Source organism: Coccinella septempunctata, chromosome 7 (assembly GCF_907165205.1).
Source record: "Coccinella septempunctata chromosome 7, icCocSept1.1, whole genome shotgun sequence".
In the NCBI taxonomy this organism is placed as follows: domain Eukaryota; kingdom Metazoa; phylum Arthropoda; class Insecta; order Coleoptera; family Coccinellidae; genus Coccinella; species Coccinella septempunctata.
The window spans coordinates 39,491-49,756 of NC_058195.1; the positions used below are offsets into that span (position 1 = coordinate 39,491).

Consider the following 10,266-nt stretch of genomic DNA (forward strand, 5'->3'; position numbering starts at 1 on the left):
GAATGGTATGGTAGTGAATGATGCTGTCCTTGCGTTATCTTTTGAACGGCTTACGCAGGGCTAACCATCAGATCACGGCTATATTGGGAATATTTTGAGCGCTTGTTTGTAGGAACGATTATTATTTTGCCCAAATGTGTGTAATTCTGCACCGAAAATGACCTGAAACAATTGCTCTAATTGCATTATGTGCATCCATCTGCAAACACTACAACTTGTGCAGGAGCAGGATTTCATGGGGACCCCTACAAAAAAAAATCTCAAAACAAAAAACCTTACATATCACAAATTATGAGACAGATGGCGTGCAAATGTTGCGCGAAATTTCAAAACAATATTTCAGATCCTTGAACCACATCCTTGAACATGTACATTTTTTCACCTCTGTATGATCATAAATACCACGAAATGTTTAATCAAACTATTTTATTTAATTTTTCATTTTGTGGAAAAAAAAAACTAAATGAAAAAATTACATTATGAGACAGATTGTTGCCATAGCAATCTGAACACTTGCAGTTTAACACTTCAAGGAATATTTTTTTTTTTATGTTACATCCCATAATTTTCATTCCTCATCAAAGTGGAAATTTTAGTATTTAAAAATAGTCATTGTAGTCTTCATGGTCACTTTCGTCATCCTCTGCCTCCTCAACAACATTAGGTGGTTCTCTTGAAGGCCAAATTTCCCTCAGCTCTCTGCCTATTTCTGAATCAATACCCGTTGAAAACGGATCTAGATCAACCTTAAATCATAAAAGTTGCTTAAATAAAAATTAAAATGAATGTGGTGTGAAACCTCTGATGTCAAGGTACCACATTATTTATTAAATATCAAATAATCACCTCTTCTAAATGTAGGTTAGGTTCTTGGAGAAGCTTTTCAGTAGCTCTGTTTTCTAGAGCTCTGCCTCTTGATGAATTCAGTATGTTAGGGGTCATCGGACAATTCAAAGAAAAATTTTTTGACTCTATAGTTAAACACTGAAGGAAATTAACAACTGGTTCAGAAATGAAAACTTCATCTTTTGCAGGTTCTTGTTCCATCCATTCAAAAGGAACATGTGAGCCATATGGTAATTGTACAGCTCTGAAGCATTTTCTAGAAAAAACAATATAATAATACAAGATTGAATAGGCACTACTGCTCATCTGACCAAGAAACTTGTAACAAAATGACTCTTTAAAAATAAGTTGACAACATGAATCTTACTTGAACTTTTCATTGTTGAAATGAAAAAATCAATACACATATTTTGAATACTCACTTAGAGGTTACTGGTAATAAAGCCAAATATATGGGTACACAACCTCTATTGTAGACTCTTTTGACGATTAAACAACTTTCTAGTTCATTTAATCTTATCAATAGAGAATAAAACGCTATGGATGAAGACTCCTTTGGAGCAGCAACTGTATAACAAGCAGGACCCTGAAAAATTTGACTGAATATCAAGTATATTTTCAAATTGATGCAACAAATTCTGAGAGGTGCGAAAGAAATTTGATATGTAACTGATGGCGATGAAAGAGTAGATTTTGATGGATTTTTTATACACCACAATAATGCAAACTTTTGAAAGGGCTAGAGTCCATCACTCCTGGCTGTTGAAATTGTTTTCAGGGTCACTAAAATTGTGACGCTTTAATCAATTATCCACTATCACCATCAATTTTAATTTAAAAAAAAATTATGAGAAAACATCCTTACTTTCATCATGTATTCTGGAATAAATTTTATTTTTGTTACAAAAACAAGAGAAAGCATTCTCTCTAATTTTACTTTGAAAATTTCATTATTATCTAGGGGAATAAATTTCCCATGCTTTAAGATTCCTTTTCTAACATCCTCTACAGCATATTCTTTGGTTGAATCTTGTGTACTCATGAAAACTGGAGATTTAAAAATTTTATGTTTTTGTTTCAACTGAAATCCTTTGGATTTATCCATAAGTTTTGACGTTCCAGCCTAGAACATTTTCATATTCAATTACATGAGAATAATTAATCACAGGGGCATTTACATCATAAACAATTTTTGATCCAACGGTGAGAGGAACTGTCCATATCTGTTTTCCATTTGGATTCTTATAATTGAAGAAAAACTGTAATCCCATTTTTACATCAGCCATTACAGCATTGTCACATCTTAGGATCATCTCTTTAGCTTCATTCAAATTATCATTAGTTTGATTGAAAGTAATATGTTCTATCAATGGTTTTAATTCCTGGAAGTTTGTTACTGCTCTAGGAAATTGAACTTCAGGTCCAATGATGTAGAGAAAAATGCTATTAACATTTAATTCATTGACGATATCAATAATACTTTCATCAGACTGAGACACTGTACACAAATCAGATAAATATAATATTTGGTGTGTTATTATTCTTGAAGTCTCATCTTCCTTCAAAATTTGTATTGCAACACAAAGAGCTTCCCTCCAGTTCGCAGTGTTGGTATTGGTAACTTCAATTTTATCATACACAAATGTTGGGTCATAAAGGTGTCCTTCCTGGCTAATCTCGTAAATATTCTCGTATCCCCGTCCCCACTTCTGATTTTTCCGATTTTTGGTATTTTTGCTGTTGACAAGCACCAAATTGACTAAATCTTTACTACTACAAAAATACTGATGAGAATATATTTTCAATAATGCTCTACGGAGTTGACGTTGATTTCTAGAATTCAAATCATACAAAATAACACAACGATTTCGTTTGGGTTGTGGTGGCATCTTTAAATCAAAGATTATAATCTTATATCTATAATTTAAATCTTTGTTTTTTATGTATGTTTCTTCAAAGATCTCTTTGGTTTTTTATATGGAGGTTAGGTCTATTCAAAAACTAACCTACCATTTGATGTTCTGTGACCTTAACCTCAACTCAACTCAAGAAGAAAACTTTTCAGGTTTTTAGATAAAACATGCAATACTTCATCCATGATCTGCTTGAAGTTACGGGCCAACAAACCTTAACAACAACAAATCTAATTTTTGTTTTATTTTTTCGACTGACCCAAAATCACAGATTACAGAGTAGAGCCCAAAATGTTCTACGGATTTGAAGATGTCACCCGAGACCATAGACATAGAGACATGACTCAGCAATGTCAGCATGAAATTGGCTTTTTTATAGGAAGAGCGAAAAGATCGTCGGACAATTACTTGTCTTTTTTTGTTCACATAAAGGTGAGTGTGGACCAATCGAAATTCTAGAAAAAGACAACTGCATGCCCGATGTTCAGTTTCTCTCCGTCATTTTTTTTGACCGTTTTCCAAAGAGTAACAACTCTTTGGTATTTCATGCATAGATACTATAGATCAGAGACAACCATTGAACTCTATGGGTTCCCATAGAGTTCAATGGAGACAACCTGTTGTCTCTGCTATACATTGAACTCTCATAGAGTTCAATGCTGCTATAGATAGAAAGGGAAGGCACAGTCTCTATGTCTATGGCGTACAACTGCACTGTAGTCATAGAGAAAGTCTCTGTCTGTAGTGTTCTGCAGAGACAAGAGAAACCTGAGCAGAGTTCAGAATTGTCTCTGAACTAGACTAGAAACAGCATTGAAATCCAACGTTGCCATGCCGTGCGAAATAGAGTGGGGTTAACTCTATAATCTTTGATTTATGTCATGAGATGGTGGCGCTGCATTCGCCATAATCAGCTATTCCCCAAACAGTATTATATTTTGAGGAGTAAAAGAATAAGGTTAGTAACTGTTTGTTTCTACCCGCGCTTGGGACCCACGATTTCTACCCGCGCTTGGGACCCACGATTTCTACCCGCGCTTGGGACCCACGATTTCTACCCGCGCTTGGAACCCACGATTTCTACCCGCGCTTGAACCCACGATTTCTACCCGCGCTTGGAACCCACGATTTCTACCCGCGCTTGTACCCACGATTTCTACCCGCGCTTGGAACCCACGATTTCTACCCGCGCTTGAACCCACGATTTCTACCCGCGCTTGGAACCCACGATTTCTACCCGCGCTTGAACCCACGATTTCTACCCGCGTTTGGGACCCACGATTTCTACCCGCGCTTGGGACCCACGATTTCTACCCGCGCTTGGGACCCACGATTTCTACCCGCGCTTGGGACCCACGATTTCTACCCGCGTTTGGGACCCACGATTTCTACCCGCGCTTGGGACCCACGATTTCTACCCGCGCTTGGGACCCACGATTTCTACCCGCGCTTGGGACCCACGATTTCTACCCGCGCTTGGGACCCACGATTTCTACCCGCGCTTGGGACCCACGATTTCTACCCGCGCTTGGGACCCACGATTTCTACCCGCGCTTGGGACCCACGATTTCTACCCGCGCTTGGGACCCACGATTTCTACCCGCGCTTGGGACCCACGATTTCTACCCGCGCTTGGGACCCACGATTTCTACCCGCGCTTGGGACCCACGATTTCTACCCGCGTTTGGGACCCACGATTTCTACCCGCGCTTGGGACCCACGATTTCTACCCGCGCTTGGGACCCACGATTTCTACCCGCGCTTGGGACCCACGATTTCTACCCGCGCTTGGGACCCACGATTTCTACCCGCGCTTGGGACCCACGATTTCTACCCGCGCTTGGGACCCACGATTTCTACCCGCGCTTTCCAGCCACGATTTCTACCCGCGCTTTTCACCCACGTTTTCTACCCGCGTTAGGAATAAGTAATTGAATAAATTCCGATTCAATAGGTCCGTAACACAACGATCTAGCGAAATTCTCCATCCACAGGAGCTGCCATTTATTTCATCTACATCTAAAACTTCAGGAAACAGAAAATTGTTGTGTAACTATTTCGCAAACATAAGTATGGCTTACTTACTTATATTATTTTTATTTGTAACATTTTGTAGTTTATACATTTCAGTTACCTACTTCAGAAAGTATGTATCTAGTATTCACAAATTAACATACAAAAATATCACAATTGTATCAAAGCGAATATTTACAAGTTTTCACGGAATAACACTCTGTATGTATGTAGTATATACATACCTATACAAGAATATAATAGTTACTCATGTTCCAATAAAAGAAACATTCATGAAAAAGTTACATTCTAGATTTTGATCAGATTTTAATAACTTTTTTAAAGAAGGCAGTCTCGTTAGCAGTAAGTATCGATATAAAAAAATATTATTATTTTTTAGGAATTTCGAGCGTCGTGGAGAGTGAGCGGATTTCAAAGATTCAATGGTAGCAGGAAAAAAAAGTTAAAAATGAAGTAGAGGTATCAATTTTTCTATATATACAAATCACCTGTAAACAGGGTTAATTTCTGGCAAAGGTATTCTTCATGATCCACGAAATCCCCCCTTATATTGAATATTGACGTGACACCTTCGAGTAAATCTCACGTTTCCCCCTGGTCTTCCCCATTAGGTATTAAGGTGGGTTTAAATCATCACTTAAACTCCGAACTATTCCAATTATTCATTCACTCCAAGACCCTGTACTATCTATATTACTTGATGAAGATCCTATACTTTCGCAAGCTTCTAGAAATAGATCTGGATTCACCATTTCCATTACTCTCCACGCCAGCGTTTTTCCTAAAAACAATCCATAATTAGAAAAGGATCAGTTAATTTTTTAGAGTTGCCTTTTTTTATAGAATTTCATACCTATGTCCCTATACGGACATTTTTCTCGGAAAAATCTTTACATTTAATATGACAGACCTATTAATGAAACACCACGAATACCAAGGGCAAAATGTACCTACTCCTAGGTATCACTAGAAACAGACTAAAACCAATAATGTACTATTAATATGATCGTTCACCTGTATGTATGCAGCCTTTTATCTCTTCAGATTCCTCACAATAATGTAGGGCAGCTTTTCTTAAATTTTCGCAACCATTCTCATCCGCCAAAAGAAGAATACTGGCAACATTACCCGGTGTCAACGTTTCTAAAAGGGTCCTTTCACATAGTCCTGTTAAACCTGGCATTTTGTACTTCGTGGAAAGGGGCAATAAATGACTAGCATACGTTTCCGCGTTATCGACTTTGTCCGTGTAAATATATCTGACCAGCTCGTAGATGAGGTTGTGAGAATAACAAGAAAAATCCAACTTATATTTTATATGCTACGAGCAAAATCATATGAATTCAGTAAACATGATTGATTTGTCGTTCTATCATTCACCTTATTTTTTTCGTTTTTATATTCCAGTAACTTCGATCCTAACTTTGCACTTCTCATACGGATTATCCAACTATGAACTGTGATGGAATTTGTACCATTTTCTTCGTTATCATTTTCACATTCTATTAATGTGTCCTTTTCTATGGAATCTTTATCCATCAATCTTGCCATGTCTCGTGATAAACTGTGCACCTCTTCATCGCTGTGAATTATTTGAAGTTTCACCATAATCTTGACATCTTTTGCTGAAAAAAAATTATCGGTGCGGTTCATGAAAAGTTCCATCTCATACTTTTTCGTTTCTATTTCCTTTTAATTTACACTTACATTGGTCCATATGTCTATCTAATATTCCGAGACTTTTGTACCCAACAGAAAGGAGATTTTTTTTGTTCTCGAGATTCAAAACAACGTTAGAAATTGCACAGCATTCCCAATGTTTTATACTAGCATCCCAAACTCCAAATTGAAATCTGACTCTTGCCTGTCCAGTCTCTTCTGTCTCGCATCCTGTTAAATTTAAGCACACTACGACTGGATTCGTTACTTTCTTCCCGTTTGGACCTTTTGAAAATAATGATGAATGAAATGTTGCCGAGAAATAAATCAATACTGTTGTAGGTGTAGTTCACATATTACATTACATATACATAAAACGAAATTCTGTACGAGAGCCTAGCTTTTAGCGAATGCACTTTAAAACGTAAACCAGCAAGTGAGTTTTAATTCGATTTCGATCAACGGCCATCCTAAAATCTAATGGTTCTTTTTTTAATTCAACGCTCGAAACTGATGAGCCTACATCCATCATGTTCTATAAATAAATACATATATATCTAGTCAGTTGCAATCGTGAACCATTCATACGGAATCATGTGTAAATACAGTGTTTCCATCGGCGAAAGAATGTTGAGAGTGGAAGGAATAGATGAAAATTTACATAAATAACACTGAGTTAATTTCTATTCGTTCTGAAAATTTTCCACTCGATTTTCGCTATTTTCAGCTCTGGATAGAGTCCAGTAGTTCCAAGAATTCACGATTTAAGGAGAAAAATACATCGAAGGTATATTTGTACTTCCTTTCACTGGTAAAATTATATATGTGTCTATTGTTGATACATATAAGTTATATTTACCTTTCCAAAATCGAATGGAAATGTTCCAAAATGTCCCCACTCCATTAACAGAGCACCTGAACTCAGGACTATCTACAAAATCTCGCTTTGAAATAGATTTTGTAAACTTTCTAATCGTCCAAATTTTTCTGAAAACGACTTCAGAGGATACTGGTACCTCCAGTTCTTCATGTATGCTTCCTATGTCCACTTCTCTTTCCTCCTTTGTTTCCTTTTCCGGCTTACTATGTTTTGGTTTTGTCGGCATTTTAGAACTATAAATAAATTCCATTTGGAAGTACACTAAATTAGATGAATTTGTAAAAGAAGAGAAGAGTTCAGTTTATCTTATTGGATGAAAAAGTCTTAGTTTCTCGACTGAAACCTAACTTCCTGTTGATGCGGGAGCATTTTACCAGAATCATCATTTTCATAGAGAACATTCAACTCAATGAGGAACTAATTGAACTTTGATCTCGTCGCAAATTCAGATCAAACTGAAATGAGCCGACTGCCACTGTTCTCGTGATAAAAATAATCTTTGTTAGATCTCCGATTTTGTCCCTTATTCGACGGGTACAGTGTTCGTTCATCGAATCAACAATGTAACAAGGAGGACTGTTTGATGGTATTATCTCAAAATTTGAGGCATATAATGCAAAATCTTACTCTCCCGAATCGTTAAAAATATTTACTCGAGTGAACCTTCTTTCCACAGGTCAATTTGGTTACCGCAATACCACTGAAAATTTCTTGGAGTGAAAATAAATATCGATTGTAAATATTTGGTGTAGGTACATTCGGAAAGTTCACACTGGTCTCAACATTTTGGAGTACCTACTGTATCGATTCGATAATATACGAGGTCAAGTTCAAAATGCAGACAGAAAAATAGGGGACAATAAATAGAGGAATGAGGTCATATAGCTCGAGTTGATAGCTGATTCGATAACTTTTATCGAAAATATTTCATAGCTCAGATTTTTTCTTCGAAAAGTGTGAAAGTTTGAAATTCGAAACTTACTTTTGTACGTTATACCACTTCATGTTGATTCGGTCACTTATCCCAAACGTTGATCAAAATGAATTTTATGATCGAAACGTGCGTAACTTATGGATGTTCAGTAGATATTCGATTCATCAAGATAAAATTCTAATCAAATGGTACCGAACAAATTGGGTAAATAAATCTTAATGGATCCATAACAGATTTTCCATTAAATGATGGAGATAAGAGCACTTTAATTATGAAAATTAGACAATTTTTATCTAGGATCAAATCAAATACCTACATTAATGTACTCTGCCCGGGTCTCTGTTCGCGGGGAACTCCTGGAATTAGTTATAACAGAAATAATTTTCTTCTAAATTTGCATCTATGTAAATAATATTGCTTTCTATATTATTTATTGATTTTTGAAATTATGTGGTATATCGGTAAAGGTAAAGGAATTTTTCATTCTTGTCTTCCTGAAAATCATTTCAATTCGATATCCATGTTGGATGGATAGAATGAATGAACCCTTGAGAGAAACAATTGGAACAAGTCGAATATAATTTCCTTGAAAAATGAAAGTGAGCTCTATTCTTTGTTATAAACATGAATTGGTTTGGAGCTTGAACATGCTATAGTACAACGTAATGATCGTTATTTCTATTTTTCAATTAATTCATTTGATATACAATTCTGAATAACATCTGGTAAAAAGGGAAAGTAATTTAATATCATTCGACTTACTGGTATGGTAGGTAATTATTATCGAGTAAAAAAAATTGAAATGAAGGGACTTACGTTCAGAGACGCAATGAAGATACACTTGGGTTGAAAAATCTATCTTATATTCTGATCAGAAAATCCAGAAGGCAGCAAAATGAAATCACCTCAAACTTTTCTGCTTTTGATGATCAATAATATATACATAAACTTATAGTAACATATGCACTGTAAGGGAATTATTCGAATTTAAGCATCATCTGCTTATCTCAGACTATCAAAACTTGAGTTTTCTGAATTGGAACTCTTTGTCCAGCCGTAGATATTTTCAACTGTCAGCAATGAGCTGAGTGACTCGATCCAAGCAGTTCACTAGATTATTCTGTGGAAAGTATGCCATACGAATTAATCGATGAGGCTCAACACGCACCGAAAGATATATCTTATGAGCAAATCTCGATTAAGTTTGTTCAACCACGCACTCACAAAAACTCGATAAAAGAGGTATAATAACTTGAAAAATTGCTCTTTTGTGACAAAACTAACTCTATTCGAAAGCGCATTCAAATTTTTGGAACTTTCCGTATGCTTATCGTGAATCTGATCGTCTGTATCTATCTCTATCCCGACTGATGACGGGCATGATGGCGATAACCGCTTTTCTGATTTCGTTATTGGCCACACTTGCCCACGTGTATCCTTGGTTTTTGAATTTATATCAGTCTATTTATCACATTCAGCAGACAATTTGACGCTCACTACATGGTTTTTTCCTATATTATTTCTATTTGTTTTCTACATTATCATGTTGAGCAAAACTGTTTTTTAGGAAAAACCGAACAATATTTCGATAACAAATATTATGTTCTAACTGTAATAAGAAGGAAATAAAAATCTTTTGCACAAAAGGTGAAGCTGGCGCCTCTGGTATTGTTTATGCAAAGTTCTAGAGAATAAGTAACAATAATAAATCGAACTATAATACAAAGAGTATTAAAATAGCGTTCATAATAGACCAACTGTCCAACACATGTTGAGATTTAATACAACTCTATCTATGTACTTATTTCATTCCGATCATATAACAAGCAGTGGCCATTTGTGTTCAATATTATTGGAAAACTGAAGGATATCCCCTTTCTGCTACAATTTATCCTAAAATTAATTCAATGTAATTGAACCGACTTAAGAATTCCGATATTAAAATGATACAGAAATTATTTTTAGCGCATCCACCAAAAACTATTTGTTACGTTCTGTTT

General features: G+C 36.0%; 2 protein-coding genes across 3 annotated transcripts; both read right to left on the reverse strand.

Annotated features, from left to right (window-relative positions):
• Positions 1-411: 411 nt before the first annotated feature.
• On the reverse strand, positions 412-2,830 carry LOC123316727. The gene is made up of 5 exons (XM_044902939.1): positions 2,025-2,830; positions 1,712-1,969; positions 1,269-1,432; positions 847-1,102; positions 412-746 (listed from the first exon to the last, which is right to left on the reverse strand). Exons 1-5 carry the CDS (start codon positions 2,733-2,735, stop codon positions 600-602), a joined length of 1,536 nt encoding a protein of 511 aa, XP_044758874.1. The 5' UTR covers positions 2,736-2,830; the 3' UTR covers positions 412-599.
• A 2,000-nt stretch (positions 2,831-4,830) lies between these two features.
• LOC123316729 (speckle-type POZ protein B-like) lies at positions 4,831-9,616 on the reverse strand. Of its 2 annotated transcripts, none has more exons than XM_044902945.1 (6): positions 9,083-9,616; positions 7,312-7,565; positions 6,501-6,737; positions 6,174-6,418; positions 5,808-6,114; positions 4,831-5,574 (listed from the first exon to the last, which is right to left on the reverse strand). In XM_044902945.1, the coding sequence occupies exons 2-6, from the start codon at positions 7,556-7,558 to the stop codon at positions 5,456-5,458; spliced, it is 1,155 nt and encodes a 384-aa protein (XP_044758880.1). In that variant the 5' UTR covers positions 7,559-7,565; positions 9,083-9,616; the 3' UTR covers positions 4,831-5,455. The 2 variants fall into 2 exon arrangements, with proteins under 2 accessions (XP_044758880.1, XP_044758878.1); XM_044902943.1 differs by lacking the exon at positions 9,083-9,616 and adding an exon at positions 8,315-8,470.
• Between the last annotated feature and the right edge of the window lie 650 nt (positions 9,617-10,266).

What these genes read in the sequence shown, in the direction of transcription:
- LOC123316729 (XM_044902943.1), bottom strand. Translation starts at nt 8,337, where the DNA reads ATGAAGTGGTATAACGTACAAAA. An exon ending in TTCCATTCGATTTTGGAAAG is followed by an intron (nt 6,738 to 7,311) that starts GTAAATATAACT and finishes TATTTTCAAAAG; the next exon opens with GTCCAAACGGGAAGAAAGTA. An exon ending in AAAAGGCTGCATACATACAG is followed by an intron (nt 5,575 to 5,807) that starts GTGAACGATCAT and finishes GATTGTTTTTAG; the next exon opens with GAAAAACGCTGGCGTGGAGA.
- LOC123316727 (XM_044902939.1), bottom strand. Translation starts at nt 2,735, where the DNA reads ATGCCACCACAACCCAAACGAAATCGTTGTGTTATTTTGTATGATTTG. An exon ending in GATCAAAAATTGTTTATGAT is followed by an intron (nt 1,970 to 2,024) that starts GTAAATGCCCCT and finishes AAAATGTTCTAG; the next exon opens with GCTGGAACGTCAAAACTTAT. An exon ending in TTCCAGAATACATGATGAAA is followed by an intron (nt 1,433 to 1,711) that starts GTAAGGATGTTT and finishes CAAATTTTTCAG; the next exon opens with GGTCCTGCTTGTTATACAGT.